This window comes from Lissotriton helveticus, chromosome 12 (assembly GCF_964261635.1).
Source record: "Lissotriton helveticus chromosome 12, aLisHel1.1, whole genome shotgun sequence".
NCBI classification, from domain to species: domain Eukaryota; kingdom Metazoa; phylum Chordata; class Amphibia; order Caudata; family Salamandridae; genus Lissotriton; species Lissotriton helveticus.
In genome coordinates, this window is record NC_136073.1 from 682,051,113 (window position 1) to 682,078,257 (window position 27,145).

Sequence of the window (27,145 nt, forward strand, 5' to 3'; positions counted from 1 at the left end):
GAGGGGGTCAGCGTCGAGAGGACTGTCGGCTGACATATTGACGCCGACTGGCGTGCCGCCGTCGAGAGGATCGTCGAGATCCCACCACTCGACGTCGGCTGGCGTGCCGCCGTCGAGATCCCACCACTCGACGTTAAGGAGATCGACGTCGATCCGGCGCCATGGAGGGTCGCCGTCGACACTCCGTCGTGGAAGATCGCTGTCGACACGACGTCATGCAGGGTCGACGTCGACACGGCGGCGTGGAAGATCGACGTCGAGATCACCTACTCGATGCCGAAGATCGCCGTCGAGGTCGCCACGTCGTGGACGTTCGACGTCGAGACCATCAAGACCTCGCTCAACGCCAATGGTCACTCAGACATCGTCGTCGTCGAAGCTCTCGACGTCGAGAGAAGAGGTCACAGGCATTGCAGAGTCACCGACGCGATCACATCCTGGGTCCAGAGTATTATCAGGAGACCGGTCATCGTCTCCTGGGCTACATATTGTGGAGATCTCTCCAGAAGTCTCCCCCAAATCTGCGGAGGGGAAATCCAGCAGTGCGTCTCCTCGCCGTCCACAGGGTGCTGTATCTGGTGGTCGCAGTAGTCCGGGCTCGGATTACTCCTGCACATACTCGCCATATGGTCCAAGGACGAGCACTCCAGCCAGACCATCAAAGTCTCCCCCTAGGAGGCCAAGATCTCCTGCCAGGCCAATATTTCCTGCCAGGTCAAGAACACCTCCCAGGCCAAGATCACTCTGCAGGCCAAGATCGCCTTCTAGACATCGATCTAGATCCAGGGGTCGGCACTGCCGTCATTGCGACAGGCCCCATAAGAGGAGGCGCACAAGATCTCCTACATGGTCTTCGTCTACAAGATCTACGGTCCGGGACTACTCTCTGACATTCTCCTCCACACCGCCTTCAAGGATTTCACCCATAGATGATATCTCTACATTTACAGATGTTCTGGGTAGGGGGGCAAAGAAACTTAACATCTCTTTGCATACCCCGGTGGCTCCCACATCAATCATGTTTGATACCCTGCATCACCGGACAGCTCCCAGACCTCTGCTACCTCTGGTGCCCGGATTCCTGGAACCGGCGATGGCCACTTTTCTTACTCCTGCGACGGTGGGGTCTGTACCCTCCAGAATCGCCAAGAAGTACAAGGCTCCAGCGGAGACCCCCTTGCTCCTCAGGACTGATCCATCAGCTGATTCAGTCATCGTGGCGGCAGCCATGAAATCCCACTCTGCTTCCACCTCATCCTCAGTGCCCCCGGAAAAGGATAGTAAGCAGATGGACTCATATGGGAGGAAGATGTGCACCACTTCAGCATCATACATGAAGGTTGCCAGTGCCTCTGCCCTTCTCGGGAGATACGACAGATCTCTCTGGGACTCTCTTACTCGTTTCACCGAGAAGCTTCCCAAAGAAGACCGTCAGGATTTCACCGAGATCCTACAGGAGGGAGGTCTCGTAGCTAATCAAGTCATAAGTGCTGCAGCGGATGCTTCCGACCTCGCTACTCATGGCTACTCCCATGAGGTCTGCTCACAACGCTCAACTTGGCTGAGCCTCACAGGCCTCAAGCCTGATGCTCAAAAGAAGATACTAAACCTCCCTTTTAATGGCTCATCTCTGTTTGGGTCTCAAGCTGACGACGAGATGACCAAGATGAAGGCTGAGATGGACACTGTTAAAGCTGTGTGCCTGGAGAAACGCAAGGAGTTTAAAAAGCTCTTCCGTCAGGGCGACAGCGGTCTTACCAGCAGAGGGTTCAAACCCCTCAGTGGTCCTCCCAAACACAACAAAAGTCTCAGTTCCAGCAGATACACCCTAGTAGAGGCAGAGGCAATAACAATAAACAGTCCACCTCCAAGCAGCCTGCCAAACCTTGAGTCGTTGCTTACTCCTCAACCGTTCGCCACTCCGATGGGAGGGAGTGTAGCATGTCACCTGGAAGAGTGGAAATCTATAACAAAGGACAAATGGGTGCTGAGTATTGTGCAGCATGGTTACTTGCTGAGGTTCAAGTCCCCGCCTCCGCAAGTGTCCCCTCAACTCAAGCACCTTCCTCGACTTCAAAGTCAGCTGTTTAAGGACGAAGTTTCTACCCTTCTCTGGAAAAAAGCCATAAAGGAGGTCCCTCCCATGTGAAGAAATCAGGGAGTATACTCCTGCTACTTTCTCGTCCAAAAACGAGGAGTAGCCAAAGAGTACAGACCTATCCTCGACCTACGTCTACTGAACAGGTTTATCGAAAAATTGTGTATGCTAGCCCTGCACCAGATCTTTCCACACCTTCACCAGGGAGACTGGATGTTTGCCATCGCCCTGCAGGATGCTTACTTTCATATACCTGTCTCAGTAAAGCATCGGAAATTTCTCAGGTTTCAGATAGACCGTCACCACTACCAGTATCGAGTGCTACCGTTTGGCCTCAAATCCGCCCCACGGACATTCTCCAAGTGCATGGCGGTGGTGGCTGCCTTCCTCCGCAGGCGTAAGATCTTCGTCTATCCATATCTAGACAACTGGCTCCTGAAAAGCTCCACACCTGTTCTGCTTCAGAGCCATCTATCTTACTGTCTCAATCTGATGCATTCCTTGGGGTTGCGGGTCAACTACAAGAAGTCAGTACTCAATCCCACCCAACGAATACACTACCTGGGCGCCTCCATGGACTCCGCAGAGGCAAGCATTTGTCCTACGGAGGAGAGGTTGTCATCCATGCTTCTGAAGTGCCGCACCCTGCTAGACACCCAAAGCCGCACAGCCAGGCAAGTGTCGTCACTACTGGGATCAATGGCCTCGTGCATCTACATCGTGCCCAATGCACGCCTTCACATGAGGCCTCTGTAGCAGACTTTCGAGGCACAATGGTCTCAGAGATCAGGCCACTGGGAAGATCGTGTTTCTCTCCACCAATTTGCCAGAGACTCCATCAGATGGTGGATGAAACGTTCTCACCTTCTGCAGGGAGTCCCATTTCATCAGTCCCCTCCATTGCAGACAGTGGTCGCGGATGCCCCAATGCATGGCTGGGGTGCTCATATGGACCAGCTTCAAGTACAAGGTCTCTGATCCGAAGTTGAAGCAAGTTACCACATCAACTTCTTGGAGCTCCGGGCTGTCTATCTGGTGCTCAAATCCCTCTACCCGTCTCTGCGCACCAACCACATTCAAGTTCGGACGGACAACACAACAACAATGTTCTATCTGAACAAGCATGGAGGCACAAGGTCACGAGTTCTGTCTCTGGAAGCTCAATCCATTTGGCGCTGGCTCCTAGCGAGAGGTCTCTCCATTGTGGCAGTTCACCTGCCAGGAATCCTGAATGTCCAGGCGGACGGCCTAAGCAGAGATTTTGTAGAAGCGCACGACTGGGTGCTCAACGAAGAGGTCCCGCAAGAGGTGTTTCGGCAATGGGGCGTACCAGACATAGATCTGTTCGCAGACTCGGCAAACGCAAAATGCCCCGTCTTCGCTTCCAGATTCCCCCAGCAGGGATCACGGGGGGAATTCACTTTTGATCAGCTGGTCTCAGACATTGCGGTACACCTTTCCTCCCCCACCTCTGATCCTGGCGGTGATACAGAAGTTCTACAGGACCAACACCAGGATGATCCTGATAGCGCCGGAGTGGCCACGCCAGTGGTGGTACCCGGATCTCCTCCAGCTATCGGAGATCCCTCACCGGAGACTGCCTTGCCTCCCAGACTTGCTGACCAAGGACGAGGGGAGGGTGTTTCACCCCAACCTTCCTTCCCTTCGATTGACGGCATGGCTCCTAAGGTCATCCAATATGGCCACCTAGACCTTCCAGCTGATTGCATGAACATTCTTAAGGAGACAAAGAGGCCCTCCACTAGAAAGTCTTATTCTTTCAAGTGGAAGAGAGTTTACATTTTGTGTATAGACAACTCTCTTGATCCTGTCCACGTTCAGGAGCAGGTGATTCTACCCTACTTATTACATTTGGCAAGGTCAGGCCTGATGTACCCCTCCATCAGGGTTCACTTAGCAGCAATTACAGCCTATAGGAAGTCTCCTTCTCAGACCTCATTCTTCCTCATGCCTGAGGTCAAAGATTTCTTGGAGGGGCTTAAGAAAGTGTTTCCACCAGTGAGGTCCCCCTCTCCTCCCTGGGAGCTTAACATTGTACTTAACAAATTGATGAGTGCTCCCTTCGAGCCTATCCATAAGGCTTCTTTGCAGCACTTGACCTGGAAGGCTGCCTTTTTGGTAGCTATCACCTCTGTCCATAGGGTGAGCGAGATCCAGGCCCTGTGTTGCAAGGAACCTTACATAGTTTTTCATGGCAATAGGGTGGTGCTGAGGACGCATCCAGGCTTCCTGCCCAAGGTGGTCTCGGATTTTCATATCAATCAGACCATCACTCTGCCTACCTTTTTTCCTCAACCAATCACTCCCCCGGAGAGGTCTCTACACTCTCTAGATCTCCGGAGGGTTCTGAAATTCTACCTGGCTAAAACTCTTCCATTTAGGAAACCTGACCGGCTCTTTGTTAATTATGGGTCAACTAATACCGGTCTGTCAGCTTCAAAAAGATCTATTTCACGATGGATCGTCTCCTGTATAGCGCTGTCTTACCAATTAGCAAACAAAGCTTTACAGGGCAAACCTCATGCACACTCTACCAGAGGGAAAGCTTCTGCCACAGCTCTTCTTCGCAATATTCCAATATCTGAGATTTGTAAGGCGGCTACATGGCGTTCAGTACATACCTTTACCCGCCATTATTGCCTAGATTCAGATGCACAGGCCGATGCCCAAGTGGGACAGGCCTCTTTGAGAAATTTGTTTGCATAACTGCATTATAAATATGATGTTGATTCATGTTTTTGCTGTATACTTGATTGCTCGTCCGCAAGACTTTGGGTATGGGCTTGCTACTCTATTCGTAGATTGTGACTATTGATGAGTATCCCCTGGATGAGAAGGATTAGTTACTTACCTGTATTCCTAGATCTCATCCAGGGGTATACTCATCAAAGACATAAGCGACCTACCACCTTCCCGAACGAGCATTATTGCAAAGTTATGGTGTGTTACTTACGCATTTGCTCAGGTGTTTATACAACTCCAAAAAGAACTGACCTAACTGCCACCTGTGGTGCATCATGGGAGCAGGGGGTCGCCTTCAGGTCTTAATGGCACGGTACACCTACTCTAATGCCTTAAAGGCAAGGTGTCAGTTTTCTTTATACTCAACTGCAGCCTACTGGCAAATGCCTGCAATTACAGGTTTTTCTATGGCAATAAAGCTTGTTGTATGACAAATGTTTACTGCTCCCTTTATCTCCTTGGGGGTTGGGAGAATATAGCTACTTCTATGCAAACCTATGTAATTTCAGCATCTTTGCCATTTTGATAATATTTTAGGCTGCATGTATATGTTTATGCATATATATATATATATATATATTACCTACTGGCGGTCGCCAGTAGGTATATATAGTTAGGATTTTTTCCCTATGGGATTTTTGAAAATTCTATGTCTAATAACTTTGGCGTTTGTGGACGGAATTGGCTGAAATCTTCAGGAAAATGGAACATTTTGTTTCTGAGCAGCCCCTGGAAATTTGGGGGGGGTTCGTCAAGGGGGGGCCGAGAAAAAAGGGGGGTCCCAAAACGTGTTTTTCCCATGTTAATTTCCATAGGGCGGTTGGCCTCACTTTTAGGCCGAACGGCTGAATGGATTTGCACGAAACTTGGCAAAATTGTAGGGACTGTTAGCCCGATGTGCCTTTGCTAGGTCTCAATATATGTGCTCCAGTGGATTTTGAGAAATTAACGTTCAAAAAAAGATATATATCTGTAAGCGCGCTCCAGGCAGCGCTCCGGTTCGCGTACTTGACGCGTAACGGAATTTCGCGTAGCGAAGCTGATTGGCTCTCCGGTGTCTGTCAACATTCTAAACAGTCCGGAGCGGCCGCCATCTTGTCTCTCGGTAGGATCGAGAGACAAGAGGAGGCCAAAACAAAGGGGGAAATGACCATAAGGGGGCATAGTAGATCCTCCCTGACCCCCTAGGTTTGATGTGGAGGCTTTAAAAGGGCCCCTTTTTTTTGCGTGGGGTGCGCCCGGTCCGCGAACCGGGAAGCGTTCTGGGGAGCGTACTATAAGGAAAAAAGAATGATAGACTTTTCAAATACTGTATGTTAATTGATTGTTGGTTTTGTTAATTATTTTTTAATTTCTTTATTTTTTAAGCAATTATTTATTATTGTGATTGTGTTTCAAAATTTAATAACATTTCTAACATTTCACTGTCTGAAATGTCGTCATTTTCATTGAACATAGCTTGTAATCTCTGAGTGTGTAAAATGTCCTCATTTTGAAGGAGGTCATCTACTGCTTGCACACATTGCAGTAGTTCTTGGTCCCAAGTTTCATCCATAAATTCAATATAATTTGGATCAATTAATTCTTGGCTGCTCTCTTGCAGGACAATTTGAAATGAAACTTTCTGTTCGCCTTCCATGTTGCCTGAAATTTGGATAAAAAAAATATATATTAGTAGAGATAGGGCACTGTTGGGATTAATTTTAGATAGGCAGTTTTTATCAGTGAATTTATCTTTGGGCAGTGTATAGTATCAGAGTGGAAGTAGGAATATAAAAAAGTGTATGTGATTTAACGTAAGTAAATTCATAATTATACAAGAGAAACCTAACTCCATCCATAACTATAACAGAGAAGTCTATCTAAATCTATAACTACTACAGAGGGATAGTATATAACTATCAGAAAAAGTTTACCATATTAACTGATAGTGCACAATATACTTCAGTTTTTAAAATAACAACTTACCTTTACAAAGAAGTTGAAGTGATTAGTGAAAATTCAATTGAAATGTACACCAGGAAGTAGTAGTCAAAATGGCTGTTTCCTTCTCTTCCTTTATATATATTCAGGTATATAACCAATCAAATGTCAGGTAAAAAAAGTAGAAAATGAAAGTAACATTTTCATTGGTTGTCAATTCCAACACTTCAGATGTGTTTTGTGAAGTAATTTACCTCACGGTATTTAGAGAGGTCTACAGGCTAAATGGCTAAATGGAATTTCAATCAAATTTGTGAAAATGATAGGGATTGGTATGTAGTATGAGCTAATCTATATTTGGTGAAAGTGTCTCCAGTCGTTTTTCTGTAAATTACTTTCCCACCTTTTTTGATGGAGCGCTTCCCGGGGAGCGCCCCGGTACGCGAACTGGCGAGCGCCCCGGTACGCGAACCTGAAGCGTTACGGGAGTCCACCATTTTGTGTTTCGGTCGAATTAAGATACAAGATGGAGGGCAACTAATGTTCAGAATGGGTAGAAGGGGGCACGGTAGACTTATCTTGACCCCCTAGGTTTTCTGAGGGTGGCTGAGGAGGCCCATATGTGCGGAAAAAAAACATTTTTTTTTAAAATTTCGCGAGGTTAGCTTCCGGTCCGCGTACCGGGTAGCGCCCCGGGGAGCGTATTTTGTGGAAAATTAGTGAAAAAAGTTAGAGTAAAATAATAATTGTGAGTGATCAGATGTAGGGTAGCTCTGAGAAGAGCTTTTGGGTTTATGGTACATTTAGGTACTTATAAGTAGGTACCAATGCACAGTCTTAAATTCAGAATGAAAATTCTGTTGCCCTCATCTGAGAAGTGAACTCCATCTCCTCTGTAGATATCTTGCATGTAGTAACGCAAGTTATTGTTGTACACGGAGCCCATTCCATGGTCTCTCATGTAAGCTGAAACAGATTTGTTTACATGCTTCCTCGACTTCTCAATTTGTGGACAAAATTGGTTCGACCACCTCCATTTCTGTCTTTGGCATATATTTGAATATACCAAGGCAGTCTGAGGAAAAAGTGCCATTAATTGCTCAAAGGTGTCCTTTAAAAGCATTTCCAGACCTACCCCAGTCAAAGTGCCCAAGTCATTACCTCCACAGTGCACAATTAACAGGTCAGGTTTTGGCAAATGCATAAAGGTTTTCACCAATGGTATCAATTGGTGACATTTGAATCCTCTGTGGCCAAACCACTTAATTTCCACATCTTGTAAATTGAGGTTAGGTAAATTTCTGTTATAAGCATACCTCTGAGCCCAGTAGATGTAACTATGTCCAACAATCCAGACAGAAAACATGGTGAGAGAAGGTTCTGCTGCAGTCAGATGAAGTGTGGCAATGAAATGGCAGTTGAAAAAATAAGAGTTTAAAATGAAAAAAACTGTGGAGTTTCTGTGTTAATGAAGCAGTAACAGTGATTGGTGGATTTTGATTGCTGAAAACAGAAAGTTAGGGTGCATGGATGAGTTCTTTGAAAGATGTATTTTGAGTGGTCAAGAAAAAATCATTAAATGAAAGATTGCACTGGATATGCAGGTGCACTGAGAGTTCAGAGTTCAATTGAAACATTGTTGTGTGAACTTGCAAACACCAGAGGTCTTCCAAGAGGTGGTTGCTATGAAAAAAAGGCAGAGAGGGCAGAGGGGGGAAGGGTTTTGATTTGAAAAAAGTGAGGGAAGAGTTTTGATTGGGTGACATGAGAGATATGTGTGAAGAATTACAGCATTTCTGTGCTTTTGATAGCTGCAGACTCTGGAGTGCATACCTTTTGCTCTGCTAAAGACAAAGTGGTGTGTTTCTGAGACTGTTTTGAAACTCATAAAGTATTTGCTAAGGTGAGAAAAGATTTATTTAATTTAGATAGAGAATAGTGTGCTTTAAGGAGAAAATTATGAAGAAAGTTGTGTTTTTAAAATGTTGCTTTGCCTCAAGTGTTTTACAAATAGATTTTGTTTCTTTGAGAAATTGTAATTGGAGAAAATGTGAAGTATTAGTACTGACAGGGTGTTTTTGTGCATAGGAGCTGTGCAGTGTTTTCAAATTATGACTTGAAAATCGTTTTTGAGGAAAAGGAATGCTTTTAACATTTATGAGAAGGACATAATGGTGTCTGCTTCTTTATAAGGCATTGGAGTGTCTCTGATGTTATTTTCCCCATTTTAATGTAAGACCTTTCCCCGTGGTGCAAATTCCTTGTAAATATGCTCCCACCTGTGCTTGGCAATTTTAGATTTTGAATGTTTGAGTTACATAGCCATGTTAAAAGTGACCCTAAAATGCTGCAAAGGCAATCAAAAAACGCTTCCATGTGTCTTAAGGACATTTTAAGTCATTTCCCCATGTGCAGTGTTTTCAAATTATGATTTGAAAATCGTTTTTGAGGTAAAGGAATGCTTTTAACATTTATGAGAAGGACATAATGGTGTCTGCTTCTTTATAAGGCATTGGAGTGTCTCTGATGTTATTTTTCCCATTTTAATGTAAGACCTTTCCCCGTGGTGCAAATTCCTTGTAAATATGCTCCCACCTGTGCTTGGCAAATTTACATTTTGATAGTTTGAGTTACATAGCCATGTTAAAAGTGACCCAAAAATGCTGCAAAGGCAATCAAAAAACGCTTTCATGTGTCTTAAGGACATTTTAAGTCATTTCCCCATGTGCAGTGTTTTCAAATTAAGACTTGAAAATCGTTTTTGAGGAAAAGGAATGCTTTTAACATTTATGACTAGGACATAATGGTGTATGCTTCTTTATAAGGCATTTGAGTGTCTCTGATGTTGTTTTTCCATTTTAATGTAAGACCTTTCCCCGTGGTGCAAATTCCTTGTAAATATGCTCCCACCTGTGCTTGGCAAATTTAGATTTTGATTGTTTAAGTTACATAGCCATGTTAAAAGTGACCCAAAAATGCTGCAAAGGCTTTAAAAAAACGCTTTCATGTGTCTTAAGGACATTTTAATTCATTTCCCCATGAATGTAGGTAGGCCTCACCTTAAACAAACCTCTGGATAGGCCACACCTTATCGTCATCCTGAATCAATCATTTAGCATGTTAGGGACAGATTTATGATAGCCGTGTGCCTCTTTTGTGCCGCTGTGCGTCACTTTTGTGACGCAGCGGCGGTGCAAAAGATTTGCTATGTGGCGACATATTTAAAAATTGATGCATCTAGGCAGATGTGTCATGCTGTAAAGTCCTGTGCCACATGAAACCTGCGTCAGTTTTCATATAGGTGTTTTGTTGCAAGGTATGCATTAATTTGCAAGAAAGCCCTGTAAAACTAACAGTGAAATTTAGAAGATTTCACCGACTCAGCTTTATAGCATTGCTGAATCAAATCATTACGCCTGTTTGAAACAGGCATAAGGAGTGATGCACCATGCAATGTGTGGCTTGCTCCTGTGCATTGCAGTAGACATGTTGCGCTTACGACGTGATTCCTGCAATGTGCTGCTTTTGCGGCACAGATGCGTGACGTATCTGTGCTGTTTTCACTCAATGGTGCTCCACATTGTAAATGCGGCACACCATGGGTGGCAGAGCAGCGGTGCACATTAACTGGTGCATCCCTGGGAATGCGTCAGTTAACATAAATCTGCCACTTTACATTTAAGTATGAGCAGGGGACACAGAGTTGGTGAGGCTTATCCAAGGTTAAGAAGAGATGAGTCCTGTTCACTGAAAACTTGGACATAGGCCTTACCTCCTCAGCATCGCTGGTCATGGCTAAATAATAGCTGCAAAATGTTACTCTTGTTAAACAATTTTACTATTATAGTCTCTGAGATTTGTGCCTTACTCTGCAACATCTCATTGTTGTTCTCTTTCTTTAAAGATAACGACAACATCAACATGAGCGACAATCAGCAATCAGTTGATCTCGACCTCATAATTGAACTCGTAATTGAAACATCAGTGGAAGTAGATCCCTTGGATGATTTAAATCCTGAGGATGAAGAAGAACATGATGAGGATGCAGATTTGTCAGAATTGTATGACATAGGGTGGGAAGCTGACGTGCGTGAGCCTATGGAACTATAAACATTTATTTTTAAAAATTTATAATAAATGAAAAGTAAAAATGTAAACCGTTTCATTTAAAAATAAAGACACCTTCAAAAACAGGTTATGTGTAGTGTCTTCAATAAAATATTAAAATATGCTCATAAAATTAGATCAGATTCACATATAAAACAGCACAGGTAAAATGAATATGAATTCCATTTCTTTTCTGCTATTTCTGTATTCTAAATTTGGCAAGCACTAAAAATGTCAAGTAGTGTGTTAAGTTTTTGATGACTGTTATTGATTTACTGTTTGGTAATAGTGGTTAATAACATTTTTTATTATATTTTACCACAGATTCAACTGCAGATCATTTCAAGATTTCAGCATGCCAACTAAAGAAAGACTTAGAAAGGCTGCAAAACGTCAAAGACAGCAGGTACATGATATAATGCAGCAGTCCTCTAACAAAAAAACTTGTCAAGTCACCAAGAAAGCACCGGGTAAGAGCACAAAAACATTTATAAGAAATATTTGTAGTAAAAAAAATATTACTACAGAAAATGTTTCAGTCCAGAAAAAGAGAAGCATTTTAAACGGAAAGGAAAGGCCAATCAAAAATGTTACTGCTAGAGCAAGAGATAACTCTGTGCATGATAGTAGAAGGAAACAACAGTTTAGGGACATTCGTAAACGAATGTTCCGCAACAGGATAATTGGCAATTTGTTAAAAAATATTAAGAAAGGTCAACAGAAAGTGGTTTTTTATAAGAGAAAAAAAAAGTTGAGAAAGTTATTGATCAGGCATTTGAAATTAAACGTAAGTTATTTATTTTGATAATCAATAGAATTAGGAAGCTAAACAAGGCAATTTATGATTTCAAAAGAAATAGTAGATGGAAGAGAATAGTTAATCGTAGTAATTTTTGTGAAGTTTTTTCCGGAGAATGGATGCATAGTTCAAGTTGTGAGGCATTTTTTAATGAGGAGAGTTATTTCCAGGATAATGATTTGGTGCATGCAGTTGACACCAGTGGTCGAGCTTATGAAGTGAAAGATGGTTGTCCAGTTGAAAAGGAAAAACTTGTGACAACAGAGACAGAAGAGGTGTTAGGTAATGAGGTTTTAGGAAGACGTCCTAAGGGTCCTGTGTACACCTGGAAGTGTAGTAGTATTTGCAGTGTGCGACAGGATTCCATCAATTTGCTTTGTGATTTTGTACGGACATTTAATAAGAAAAGTTTGAAGCAGAAAATGAAGTTGTTGCAAGAATTAGATCCTTGCAGAGTGAGAGAAGTGACAGGTTTGCATGGTCATTCACTGGCTTGTCTTTCCAGGAGGTTATGCCAGAGTGTTTTTCATCATTTCAGGATGCTAGCAGTGCATCATAATAAAGTGAGGAAATTAGTTAGAATGTTGTATTATGCTGAGTCCAGCAATTATGCTTAAACAATTATGCGCTGCTCTTTTGCATGGTTCAGAAGTAGATGTGAAGAATATTTGTGCAGAAATTGAGTTTGGTTACCTTGGAAGTAAAGAGGAGAATGTTGAAATTGACCAAGAAGAAGAGGGTAATGTGGAAGATAGAGTACAGGTTTCCAGTACAGATAATTTTCAGAGGGAAATTGCGACATTTCAGGTGAAATCAAGTGAGAGGCCTAATTTCACTTGTGTGTGTTGTCGACGCACTTATTATAAGAATCAGACTAAGTTAGTGGATTTATATACAAAAAGTGAAAGGGAAAATAATAGTGAATGGAAGGATTTCACAACATACTTGATGGTAGAAAATTGTTTTGATTTGGGATCGGATCAACGTGTGTGTACTTATTGTTGTAGCAAATTAAATCAAAACCAGATGCCTGCTAGAGCAGTTCATAATGATCTGGAATTGGTTGAGATTCCTTCTGAATTGAAGGATTTAAATACTTATGAATCTATTTTGATTCAAAGTATCCATCCCTTTCAGGCTATTGTAAGAATGGAGCCAAAGACAGGGAAATTGCCTCCATCAGATTTACAGAGAGGATTAAAGGGAAGAGTTGTTTATTTGCCTCTAGATTTGAAGAAAAACATTAACACAATTGGAGTAGAAAAAGTGGAAGAGGAACCTCTGGTTATCTTAGTTAATGGGGTTCCGACAAAGAATAAGAAAATATGGCAAGATTTAGTGGATGTTAGGAAAGTCAAAAAGGCAACATTGTATTTGAAAAAAAATAATAAGTACTATAAGAATGTTTATGTTGCAGAAGAGGAAGTAAGTGAGGAAGAGGATAGCGATTTGTGTGCTGGTCAAATTGAGAAAGTAGAACGCTCTACTAGTGAAGAAATATATGAACATTATAGTGTTCATCCTTTGCATTCCAAGGAAGTCATGGGGAATGCTATTGAGTTGTTTCAAATGAAACAAGCCAAAGGGAGTCCCATTAGTGTTTGGGAGGAAAGTTTGGAAGCTCGGTGTTTCCCACAGCTTTTTCCAACAGGTCAGGGAGGAAGATATGATGAGCGACCTCATCAAATTCCTGCTTCTGAATACCGGACTTTGCGATTGTATGCAGGAGATGCTAGGTTTCGACAATGTATTCCCTATTTGTTTCATCTCCTGTTTGAAAGCGATCTGTCTGGACTGTCATATGCAGTGAACCACATCTTGAAAAGTGGTATACACATGCAAAACATCTCGGCAAGTGACTTTATGGATAAAGTCAATGTCCAAGACAGTATTTTGGATTCTCACCTGATTAATCTCATGGCGTGTCAGCGTGGTACTAATGAGTACTGGTACCGTCGTCATGGTGATTTAAAATGTATGCTGAGGAACTTAGGAACTCCCACATGGTTCCTCACTCTGAGCTGTGCCGAGTATGGCTGGGAAGACTTACTTGAATTTCTACGAGAGGCAAATGGAAACATCGAAAACATCGAATTCAAGACACCCGGAGAACTGTGCTCTTTGGATCCAGTCAATGTATGCCGGTACTTCAATCATAGATTTGAAGCTATGATGTCTTTCATCATGAATAAGAAGAATCCACCTCTTGGAGAGGTGTTGGATTTCTTCTGGAGAAAGGAGTACCAAGCAAGAGGTGCTCCTCACATACATATGCTGTTGTGGATCAAGGATGCACCTAAATTTGGAACAGATCCAGAAGACTCAGTGATGAGTTTCATACAACAGTATTCTACGTGTGCTGTTCCAAACGCAAAGGAGAAGAAAAGCCTAAGAGAAAAAGTTCTACGTTTCCAAAGCCATCGTTGTGGAAAGTACTGTCGTCGTAAATTCCGAAACAAGGACAAGTTCTACACCAAATGTCGTTTCGGCTTTCCACGACCGGTGATTTCTAAAGGAAGAGTAAACAGTTTGATGTCTTCGTTGCGACATAATGTGATGAAGAAATCACCTAAAAACACATACAATTTGAAGAGGAACGAAGAGTCCAAGTACATCAACGACTACAACCCGGTGATTTTGTCCATGTGGAATGCTAACATGGATATACAGTTTGTGGCTGATAACTGTATGGCTGTGGCTCGGTATGTGACATCTTACATCACCAAAAAAGAGAAGACAGAATTGAAGGATATGTGGGAGGACATTTCCCATGAAAAGAGCCTCAGCAAGAAGTTGTACAGTTTCAGTCTGAAGATGTTGTCGCATCGAGAAATCGGAGCTTACGAATGTTCTGACCGGTTGTCTTCAGCAAGTCTCTATGCCAAATCCAGGAGTATCGTTTGGGCGAGTCTTGGTCTTGCTGCAACGCGTAATCGAGTTCTGAAACCTGTGCGGGAAATTGAGTATTTGGCGGAAAAGGAGCCAAACAGTACCGACATTTTGAAGAGCAACATGTTGGATACATATTATCCAAATCGAAGCAGTCACCTCGAGAATGTTTGTCTGTATGAGATTCTTCAAAATTACATATTCAAGAGGAACATCAAAGAAGATACTGAGAAAGGAGTGTATGCTGTAATTGGAAGTGAGGGATGTCTGGTCAAGCAAAGAAAATGCCACTTGGTAAACCATCGAAAATTGAGTGGCGAATCTCCTGAAAAAAAGGAGTTTTTCTATTTAGCACTTTTGCAACTTTTCAAGCCTTGGCGTGCAGAAGAGGAACTGCTTGGAGATTTCCTCTGTTACGAAGACTCTTTCACTACCGCCAAGGAGACCATAGAATGTCCTGCTTTTCCCAAATATGTAGAAATGTTGAATGCGGAAATCGAGCAGAAAGCAACGATTGCAGCCGAGATTGCCAGAGACAGTTCTCAGGACAGTCAGAGTTCTGCTTCATTGAGTCAGGATCCACTAGGAGGACCTGTTATTGAAAATGAGGCTGCCACTGCTATGAATGAAGTGGAAAGAGCCATGGCACATGCTCAGGAGGATGCGGTTAACTTAGAAGCGTTGGAAAGACAACTCAACGTTGAGCAGAGGAAAATATATGACGAAGTTACCATGCAAATTGATCATGGATTAAGTCATGAGAAGAAAGAGTGCTCATGTACGTCGTTGAAGCCTGTCCGACTCTACGTGAGTGGAGAAGCGGGAACTGGAAAAAGTTTCCTTATTAAAGCAATTTCATGTTATTTGCAGGAAAGGACTGAGTCATCGCTGTCTTGTGTTGTCACCGCTCCAACTGGACTGGCAGCACATAACATTAAAGGGATTACTTTACATCGTTTACTGATGCTGCCAGTGGAGCATGACTACAAATTACAATATCACAAGCTATCTGGAGATGCTTGTTGTGAAGTTTCAAGAATCTTGAGGAAAATTAAACTTCTTATCATTGACGAAGTAAGCATGGTTTCCAATGTCATGCTTGCCTTTGTGCATTTGAGAATGCAAGAAGTTCTCAAAACAGAGTATGATGTGTTATTTGGTGGCAAACACATCATTGTTTTCGGAGATCTTCTGCAGCTGACACCAGTGAAAGGGCAACCTGTGTTCAAAATGCTCACGCATGAAGATAGCAGGAAGTGCCTAGGGAGCATTGGCAACGTCAATATATGGTTAAACTTCAATTATGCTGAACTGCATGAAAATATGCGTCAGGCGAAGGATGAAGTTTACAAGAATATTCTACAAGATGTTAGAATTGGAAAAGTGACCGAGCATGGGAAAGAAGCTTTACATGCACGATTACTGTCAAATTTATATCCAGAACAAGATGTTGTGCCTGAGAATATTTTTCAGAAAATTACTGAGAAGAAATCTGGAATATGTATTATGCCAACTCTTGCAGAATGTGCCATCTTCAACAACAAAATGTTGAATTTAGAAAAGCAAGAGATTGTGAAACTGGAAGCTATTGACAGAGTAGAGCATATGGGATCAACAATTATTTTGTCTGAGAATTTGAAAACAAAATTGTATTCATTAGAGAAGACTATATCTAAAACTGCAGGTTTTGAAAAGACTCTGAATGTGTGCTTGAACTGCCGTATAATTTTAAGAAGGAATTTACATGTTGAAAGAGGTCTGGTAAATGGATCAATGGGTAATGTTGTTGATTTTGTGAAATACAGAAATAGAGATGGAATTGAATTTTTAAAAATTAAATTTGATGGCATTGAGGAAGTACAGCTAATTGGTCGTTGTTCTGCTAGATTTTTGTTTGTAAAAGACTTATATGTTCGCCGTAAGCAGTTTCCTGTTTGCTTGGCATATGCGGTGACAATCCATAAATCGCAAGGTTTAAGTGTAGACAGTGCATTGGTGAATATTGGCAGTTCTGTGTTCAAGGAGGGTATGGCATATGTGGCATTGTCAAGAGTTAGAACTTTATCGGGATTGTACTTGATTGAGTGTGATTTCACAAACATTTGTGCGGATCTAGATTGTGTTAAGGAATACAATAGGTTGAGAAGAGAGTATGCGCCACATTTGCCTCAATATCCTTTGTTTGAGAAACGTGTGGTAGGCCGGAAACGAAGAAATGTGACCAATACTGGGGAGGTTGTAGCAAAAAGACGAAAAGTCGATGAACCTGAAATTATAAGCAGAAACAAAAAGGATTCTGTTGAAGATGTTGTTGGTTTTCAATTTGAAAACAGTTCTGGTGTCAACTGCTATGCTAATGTAGTGGTTAATGTTTTGTTTTCTCTAGAAAATGTAAAAGAAGAGATTGTGGTCAATACTGATCAAAGATTATGCAGTTTGTTAAATTCTGTGTTAGAGAAATGTAGCACTGATAGAACAAAAATAGAAAGTGTGTCTGAAATTCGAAATCTGTTAGACAGATGTTCAGGCCAAACACAATTCTCTCAAAATATTCAGCAAGATTGTCAGGAGTTTTTAATGTATATGCTTGATGTATTGCATGCTGAAGGTGTAGATGTAGATCACCTGTTTGGGCTTTCTTATCAATGGCAGCATGACTGCGAGAACTGTAGGGTATCAAGTACTACTAGTGTAGACTCAGAAAGATTTATATATTTAACTTTGCCAGACAGTAAATCAGTCTCCTTTAATAAGCTAGTAAAAGCAGCTGATCACAACATGGAATGTAGCCAATGTAAATCTGAAATGATGTCAACCTTATTTATACGAATATATGGCCAGTATGTCATTTTAATGTTCCAACGATGTAGGTCTGATGGAACAAAATTGACAACTTTAATTAAAAATTTTGTGGCTTCACAGTTGTCAATATCAGGAAGGACTTTTGTAACTGTAGCAATTATATATCATGACGGTCCTTCAATAACATCAGGACATTACACAGCTTATTTAAAGTCTAGAAATGGCTGGTCATTCTGAAACGATTCTGTTTTAATTTTCAAAAAAAAATTGCCGTATGACCCTAAAAATTCTTACCTGGTGTTTTTAAAACCAAAATTTTAGGGAAAGAATCTCGGGATGTGCTCTGAGGAATTTCAAGAAGTTCTAATGGCTCCTACACGATTTGGCCTTGAGGATAAGTGTAGTACAGAGACATAACTTCTTACCATAACACTGGACGTCATGGAAAAATAAGTGCACTTTGAATGAGTTCAGAAAAACTATTTCTTTTTATAAGCTAATTCAAGCAGCCAATCAAAACATGGAGTAGAGGGAATGTAAGTCTGCAATGCTGTCTACTGTTTTATATTGCTTTGTGATTAAAAGTGATGTAGAGAATTAAATAATTGTAGTAGTCATACAGGTAGTGTAAGTCTGCTTCATAGTAAGCAGTATCAGTGTCATAGGAAATGTAGAACATGAGTGAGCAAGAAGGGTAAGATATTAGTAATCCAGGATTGTGAAAATGATCTTCGACATTTTAATTCTGAAAGTTGCGGAAATACAACATGACGGGATTGGCTTACAAGAATTCCAAGAGTTATAAATGGCTCTGACATGATTTGGCCTTGTGGAAACGTGTGGTAGAGAGCGAGAAGTCATTTATTGTATGTAACATATTTTTCAAAACGATGGAGGTTTTCTTTCAGAAAGTGGCGGGCTGAAAGTAATAACAGCACAACAGAGTGTAAGCTGTTCATAGGACATCCTTCGACGTCATGGAAAGTAAGTTAACTTTAAGGAGTTCTGAATTCTGATTTGTTATGTTGTATGGGTTTTTTAAACACAATCATTTTGATTGTGTTTTTTTTCCCCCGCTGTTATATGATGAATACCTTCAAGTCACTGTTTTTAGTGAAATTTGATACATTCTGAGAACAGCAAAAATAAACCATTTAACATGTATAATTAATTCTGTACTGTTTGCATTTATGATGTACATGTAGAACTGTGTAGGAGGCATGGAGAAGGTGAGGCTTCTGTAAGTGTCAAAGTTGTTGCATACAGTGCTCATATTCTACGTAGTCTTTCATATGATAGACTACATTTCCACAATGAGATACCTAAGCAAAGGAAACACAGGTGATATGATTGTGGAATGAGCAAAAAAAATTGCACGTTTTTCAATTATATTACCTGTGTTTCCTAACATTACACATCACATTGTGTAGATGAGGTTTAGGCCTGTTCCTGGAGACAGAGGAGGTCTGACATTTGTTCAAGAGTGCAGTGGACATGACACACTTGGTTGGTAGGCCTGCACATGTATTATCTCCTCTGTATTCTTCAACAAACCTAAATTTCATCTGCAACTCTGAGTAGGACTTACCTGAAACAAATCTGTGGATAGGTTACACCTTATCGGCATCTTGAAACAATGATTTAAAATGTTAGGGTCAGATTTATGATGGCCGTGCGCCTCTTTTGCTCCGCTGTGGGTCACTTTTGTGTAAAAGATGCACCATGTTGCAAGATAGGTTTCAGTTCATCTCCAGCAAGATACCATCAGTTTGAAATGTATATAATTAGCACTGTGTAGGGGGCATGCAGAAACTGAAGCTTTTGTAAGTGTCAAAATTGTTGTATACACTGCTCAACTTCTGTGTACTGTTTGATATGCTAGACTCCATCTGCACTATGAGATACCTAAGCAAAGGCAACACAGGTGATGTGATTGTGAAATGAGGAAAATAAACTCCACATTTTTCAATTACATCACCTGTGTTTCCTAAGTTTACGAATGACATTGTGCAGATGAGGTTTAGGTCTGTCCACGGACACAGAAGAGGTCTGGCCTTTGTTCAAGAGTGAAGTGGAAATGACTTACTTCATTAGTAGGCCTTCACATGTATTATCTCCTCTGTATTCTTCAACAAGTATAAATTTGATCTGCAACCCTGAGTAGGCCTCACCTTAAACAAACCTCTGTATAGGCCACACCTTATCGTCATCCTGAATCAATCATTTAACATGTTAGGGACAGATTTATGATAGGTGTATGCCTCTTTTGCGCCACTGTGCGTCACTTTTGTGACGCAGTGGCGGTTGAAAAGATTTGCTATGAGGCGACAAAATTACAAAATGATGCATCTAGGCAGATGTGTCATGCTGTAAAAAAACAATGCCACATGAGACCGATGCAGCAGTGATGCAAAAGATGCACCATGTTGCAAGATAGGACTCACTTCATCTGCATCAAGATACTGTTAGTTTAAAATGTATATTTTTAGGACTGTGTAGGGGCATGGAGAAGCAGAGGCTTCTGTAAGTGTCAAAGTTGTTGAAAAACTGTTTGTCCTTCAATCTTTTCCCTTGTCTTTTCTAATTTATTAAAAACATGTTTTAATATTTTTCAAATGTTTGTTCTCTCTTTCACAGATTGAAAGTATAAAAATAACAAATGACTAACTTAACGACAATTACAAGGTAAATGTTTTGTACTCTTTTCGTTATATTTCTATCACATTTAACTTCCATTAGTTCCACTGCTTCATTTCTTCAACCATCACTTTCCTGCCTTTGCTACTTCTCTCATTCCTTTCTCTATTACTTAATTACTCTACTCCTTCCACTATTTTTCTTAGTCCCTCTCTTCTCATACTTCTTCACTCTTGGTCACTCACTCTGTCTCTATTACTGTCACTGTTTCTGACTGATCAAAATTTTTTTTTTTAAAAGAACAGTAAGTATAAGGGAAGGAAACAGACAGTTATGTTAAAAGAAAGACAGCTATAGGGAGTAAACTAGGGATACTGTTACCCGCAATCCTCTGCTGATGATGTCACTGACCATGTCATGAATGATGTAATATGTGACATCATCAGCAGTGGATTGCGGGTAACAGTATCTCTAGTTTACTCCCCTATAGCTGTCTTTCTTTTAACATAACTGTCTGTTTCCTTCCCTTATACTTACTGTTCTTTTTTTAAAAAAAAATGTTTTGGTTCGCTCTCGGTTCGCGTACCGGCGAGCGAACCGGGAAGCGAACCAAGAGAAATAGAGGTTGGCAGAGTTCCAAATATTCTACCAATTTTTTTATAACGGGGAGGTAGTTCTGAAAAGAACTTTTTTTTTTATTGTTTTTGTTGTTTTATATTTTTTTTATTATTTTTCTGAACATTTTTTTACTTTTTTTGAATTTTTCTGAACGGTTTTATATTTTTTTTGGTTTTTTTTGGGGGGGGAAACGAAAACGATTCATTGTAAAGGGCTCAACAGGAGCAACAAAAAAAAAAGAATTTATTGTCTGGGGCGTTTCGGACAAACATGATTATCGATAGCTCTGTTGATTAACGTGATGCTACTTTCTCTGTAGCAAATGAACTGATTACAAAGTACGCAGACTTGTTTTACTTCCCCGAATCTCATTTGTATATTCGGGACCATCTCCCTCCCCTCTGGTCCCGTCACTTCCGGTACAACAGATCTTCTGGCCATAGAAGGGGGATTATCTTGCTCGTTACGTGACTGTGCAGCACTGTAATTGTTAGGATGCCACCTACTCATATGGCGATGCATTGTGTAGTTTCCGTAACTGTATTTCTTCTCGGTCCCTCTTGACAGTCTATCTTGACATATAAGGCAAGTTACGTACCTTGCATTGACTTTTTTCTGGCCTCGGGGAAATTTAAAAAATTGCCAAATAAAGTTTTCTTTCAGGTGAGACCTCCTGGGCTCCTCAGGCAAAAACTGCCTCTCTTCCTGCTCTTCCTCCTCTTCCTCTTCTTCCTCTTCTTGCTGAATTATAACTCCAGCAGGTGGTCCTCTCTTCCTTGGATGTGGTGGAGGTGGTGGGGAAGCACCAGCTGAAGCTACTAATGAAGCCATTGCTCACTGGTAACAAAGGGTCTTTCTCTCACAAAGATGAAAGTCAGAGTGAGGAAAGAAGGAGGGGTTTTCATCATTTGGGAAAAACAATAGTTCTAAACCAATGAAAAGTGTTAATTTTAGATCACATGACCTAGTCTTACATCATTAGGAAACCAAAAGTGAAATGAACCAATGAAAAGTGTTATTACCAAGTCACATGATCTGCTGTGTTTACGTTACGCGCTTTGCGCCGCGTCCCGGTTCGCTTCCGGGAAGCTGCGCTTCGCGCCTCGCTTCGCGTACCGGTTCGCTTCCGGGTACGCTAACGTGGCACGTCATATGACGTATCACGCGACAACGCGAAACGTCATGCTGACGCGACGCGTCACGATGTTGTTTTCTAACACGACAGTTGCGCAAACGGAACGTTTACCGGTTCGCGGACCGGGTCGCGGCTCCGAATTGAGCTAACAGGAAGCTAACCGGTTCGCGGACCGGCAGCGAAACAATAAAAATAATTTAAAAAAAATTGTATTAAAAACATGTACAAAATATTTTTCGATTTTAAGAAGAATACATTGTAAAGGTTTTGATATTTGCTATTAAAAAACCATTGAAATTCACTGAAAAAACCATAGGTTATAGACCATATATAGTTAGGAATTAGCATTTACAAAACCTTGAAAATTCACTGAAAAAACCATAGGTTATAGACCATATATAGTTAGGGATTAGCATTTAAAAAACCTTATTTTACTCACACAAAACCATTGAAATTCCATATATAGTTAGTTGTACTAACTATATATCGCGCACCCGCAATCCACTGCTGATCATGTCACATATTACATCATTCATGACATGGTCAGTGACATCACTGATGACATCACTGATGACATCTCAAATGACATCACTGATGACATCACTGATGACATCTCAAATGACATGACTGATGACATCACTGATGACATCTCATTTGACATTACTGATGACATCACTGATGACATCATTCATGTGATAATACGATGAACTTCTTCAGACTCTAAAATAACCTTAGATACACTCAGTGTAAACAGACACTCACAGACTGTCACTCATCCATGGAGTTACTCACACACCTACTCAGTCATGCAAAGAATCAATCACACCTCCATTTCCTCAACTATACAGTTATACACACCTTACTTATTCAAACATATACTAACAAATATTTACTCTCTTATACAATCCCTGATACAAGTTCACAATGATCCATACAGCCACTCACACATTCACTGGCTCTTATGCACAGTTATTTATATATGTCAACTCTCACATGTACTGTGTTTTACATATGTACTTACTTTGACATGTAGCACTGAGATATCCATTCACTCACCAATACACTCATGCACACAGTCAACCGCCCATACAGGTGTTTCCACATGCACTTTTGAACCCATACATCTAGTGAATCAACTGCTCACACATCTATGCACAGAGTCATACACCTCCCAGCCACCCACACACACACTCAGTCTCCCATACAAATACTTGGGCAACCAATCAATAACCCATATAGTTAGTCATATAGCTAATGATCAACACATGCAGCAGATTACAGCACAACAGACACAATGATGCACAAATTAAAACAGTTTAGTCACTAACCCATGCACTCAGTGAGACACATTTAATCACACACTCATACAGTCAGTCATGAACCTACTAAATCCTTCATCCAGACACTTATACATCCACTCATTCTTCAATATGTAAGACATATTTTAACTTTACAGAAACATACAGTCACTGGATGTTGTCATCAGTGATGTCATCAGTGATGTCATTTGAGATGTCATCAGTGATGTCACTGACCATGTCATGAATGATGTAATATGTGACATGATCAGCAGTGGATTGCGGGTGCGCGATATATAGTTAGTACAACTAACTATATATGGAATTTCAATGGTTTTGTGTGAGTAAAATAAGGTTTTTTAAATGCTAATCCCTAACTATATATGGTCTATAACCTATGGTTTTTTCAGTGAATTTTCAAGGTTTTGTAAATGCTAATTCCTAACTATATATGGTCTATAACCTATGGTTTTTTCAGTGAATATATATATATATATATATATATTGATATATATATGTAATTTCTATATGCCCTGGATCCCGCACATGGGCGGGGATTATTCATAGATTATGACTTTGATGAGTATACCCCTGGATGAGAACTAGGATTACAGGCAAGCAAAGAGACGGCAAGCAAAATTGCTACTTATTGGTATCAGCCCCCCCCCCCCCACACACACACCCGCCTGCACTGGGGCAACCCCACCTGCGTCCCCTGTGCTGGCACAACTGTGGTTCTCGGGGTACCCTGACATAATTGTTGGGGGATTGCACCAAAATCGCTTCCTATTGGGTGCAGGTGCTGGATGACATTGATACACATCTTAACACACAACTTCCTCTCTTCCCTGCTTACACTATCTTGGGTTTGCCTAACACTCTCACATTTCCTCTCAAGTTTCGTAGGGGGTGACGGATAGGCTTAGCATTGGAAGCAGCCCTTCAGAATGTCCTCTCACATTTGGGGTCGGGATGCGTCCTCACTCATGTGGGTTGGTTACATAGCCTCTGGTACATCTTGGGTATGAAACTTCTCCCTTTCCTTGTCCCACCGAGGGGGCCTCATTCCCAGATCTCTGGTGCCCCTTTCTATCATTGCTTACCACGGAATTCCAGAAACTTTCATGCCCCAAATATTTTCGGCTTCTGCGACTTACTGAGCCCCTACCTGCCGTACCTTAGCGGTGACCTTGGTGCCCGCACTCATGACCTGTGATCGGAGGGATGGCAGATCGGATGGATCCATGGGGGGAGTAGATAGGGATTTAGATTAGGAGATATGTGTTTTAGGATTGTCTCTTGATTTGTTGTATTCTTGTTATTTTATTGTGTTTTTATGGGTTTTTTGGAATCCGAATAAAGTTGATTTGAACTTGAACTTGAATAAAGCCATAAAGAAATGTCAATCTAAAATCTCGGCACAAAGATTGCACCAATGTCCTGAACCTTCTGAAATTGGTTCAGTGCAAAAATACATACAACCCTCTAAGACCTTTAATCATGCTAAACACTGGTTTGGGAACATTAGGTGCAGAAACCATTTTCTGTGAAAAATATATAGCCATAGTAGCTTTTCTCGCCTTCTTGTATGAGTTGTTAACAACAAGCTGTCCCTTCTAAGCACTGGGGAAGTAGTTCAAATGCCAGGGACGTTCTTATTGACACAGTCTGTGTCTCACTGTGGTCAATTCCTCAGTAAGCCGCTTATTTTGTTTCCTGTCAAATTGACAGCGTTTTATCTGGTAGAGGGCCAATTCATCAATAACTATGGAGAGATTTTTTTAGGGGGGACTTTTATATAGCACAGACTCGCCTGAATGTACCGGAGCACTTTACAGGAGCACCAGTTGTGAATCATTGGGATTTACCTTGAAACTATTGACCAGTGCTCCTGATTGCAATTTCTGAACCAGTTTTTACATTTATGAACTGGGAGGACAGTTGCTTATTTCAATTGTCTAGTACTCTTTTCTCAAAAGCCCAACTAAATGGTAGAACGCAAGGCACTGCAAATTATGATCGTGAGGTTTAGCAGAGATCACTAGCGCTGCAGATTATGGGAATCCTGACTGTGCAGGAGCAGAATTAGGATTGGGTTCTTGCAAAGATGTGAGAAAGTCCGTGACATCTACGGAGGGATTTCTAAGCAGAGGTAATACCTTTGCATGTTTCTGGTTGAATGGAACATTGCCTTACTCAGCCGTGTTTGAGTTTTGGGGAGGTATTCCCCAACCCTCTACCAATAATTCATAGCATTAAACTAAAAGGTAAATGTCCATTTCAAGTTTCTACTTACCCATTGTTGTCATCATCAGCCCCTTTGTGTCACATTGTGTTAAGGAGCTCAGTAACATGATAATGATAAATTACAAGAGCAGAGAGAACCTTACCACCATACTAATATCTTTTAAAGCAACAACAAATAGCTGTCTGGCATCACTAAGGTCCATCCTGTGTGTATACTCTTACAAGAAACCATCCTTTTATTCAGTAACCTTGCTGTTTTGCAGTGTGGTACTAACAGGTTCCATGGCTGACTACCATCTAACTTAAAGGGACTGCATTCTTACATGACTAGAGAACTTAATAGCACCCACACATTGCAACACAGTGACAAAGGACATTGTGCTGTCATGGAGGAGAACCTTCTTTATCACCTGATGGCAACATCCCTATATATCTGTAATGCTGAGATTGTATATGCTGCTTAATGCCCTTTGCTGCACAGTCACGCAGCTCCACCTTATTGTGGTATTTTTACGAATATTCTTATAAAAAAATATATTTACATTAGATGAGGGTAAGCCTGTCATTTTGGATGAATAATTTTTATCTGACAGTTCATTGTAGAAATAATATTATTTCCATCTACCAGGAAGAGCCTGCTGGAATTGTTAAAATATACTCTTTGTGAGAAGGGTTGCACTGAGCCATAATGTCCAAATATAACTGTGGCCCTTTCTTCCAGTTTTGGGAACTGTGTGGAGATGCAAGCATCTACAGCCTTCAACTGGAATGACCAGCGCTGCAAGACTCGTAACCGATTCATCTGCCAGTTTGGTGAGTAGTGGACCTCTTATCTTTTCTGCTCATTAACTTGTTTTAAAACAGTCTATTTAGTCATTCCTCAATGGAGGAAGAGGGGCTATATCTCATGACTTCATCATTTTTAATTGCTCAATGATAACAGTAGCTCATTCTAACTAAAATTTGTTTGAGAATAGGCTCACCGTCTATCTGTCTGGGAATTACACTTTGGTTCATGGACTACAAACCTTGGAAGAACTTCCCTTGGAAATCTGGAGAACTGTGTTTGTTAATTGACACACGAAAAAGGTTAAAAGCTTTGGGTTCATGAAGCAATTTGTAAAGTATGTATGAGCCACACAATTGTCATCCTACACATTGTATGGTTTTACCTTCGCAAATGAAAAATTGCACAATATGCATGCCAACTGATTGACTCAATAATGCTGGGTAACCTTGTATGGGGTCCTGTGGTAGGCAGCAGATCTCAATATCACATTTTGCAGTGTATTGTTAATAATGAAGGATCATAACAGCCTATCCTCGTGTTACAACCCTGCTTTAGAAACAGTATCCCTCAGGAGGCTTCCTTGGAAGTGGTGAAAAGAATTCTGATAGTAGGATAATTCCATGTCAGGTCACTACAGATTTATAGTCTGATTTGTGAAATTGACACTGATGGGCAGTTATTTCTTTGGCTATAAGAAAAAGAAAGGAACTAGTATGGGGGCAAACTTCCCCTGCCAAATAGCACATTTATATATGTCTGGTTTTGAAGAAAACGTGTATATATAGCGACTCCAATCCAAACAATGTGTGTTTGATGGATTGGAAGAATTATACAGAGGATACTTTCTTTATTTGGAAATGAGAAAGCAATTAAACCATTTTCATGACATATACGAATGGTCACTACAAGAATGTAAAATGCTTGTATGTATACACATGATAATGAAAAGATTCCTCTGCCTATTCACAAAGGTAAGTTTACATGTGAATAAATCTGAACACGTAAATTTACACTTGCACTGTGTACTGCATTTACTGGC

General features: G+C 41.1%; 1 protein-coding gene across 6 annotated transcripts in view; it reads left to right on the forward strand.

Moving 5' to 3' along the window:
* LOC144799177 (C-type lectin domain family 18 member A-like) overlaps positions 1-27,145 on the forward strand; it is a 901,971-nt gene that overhangs the window by 843,321 nt on the left and 31,505 nt on the right. For all 6 annotated transcript variants that reach the window (XM_078670425.1, XM_078670423.1, XM_078670422.1 and 3 more), the window contains one exon: positions 26,038-26,129. In XM_078670425.1, coding sequence (XP_078526551.1) covers positions 26,038-26,129 — 92 coding nt within the window. The remainder of the gene's footprint in view (positions 1-26,037; positions 26,130-27,145) is intronic.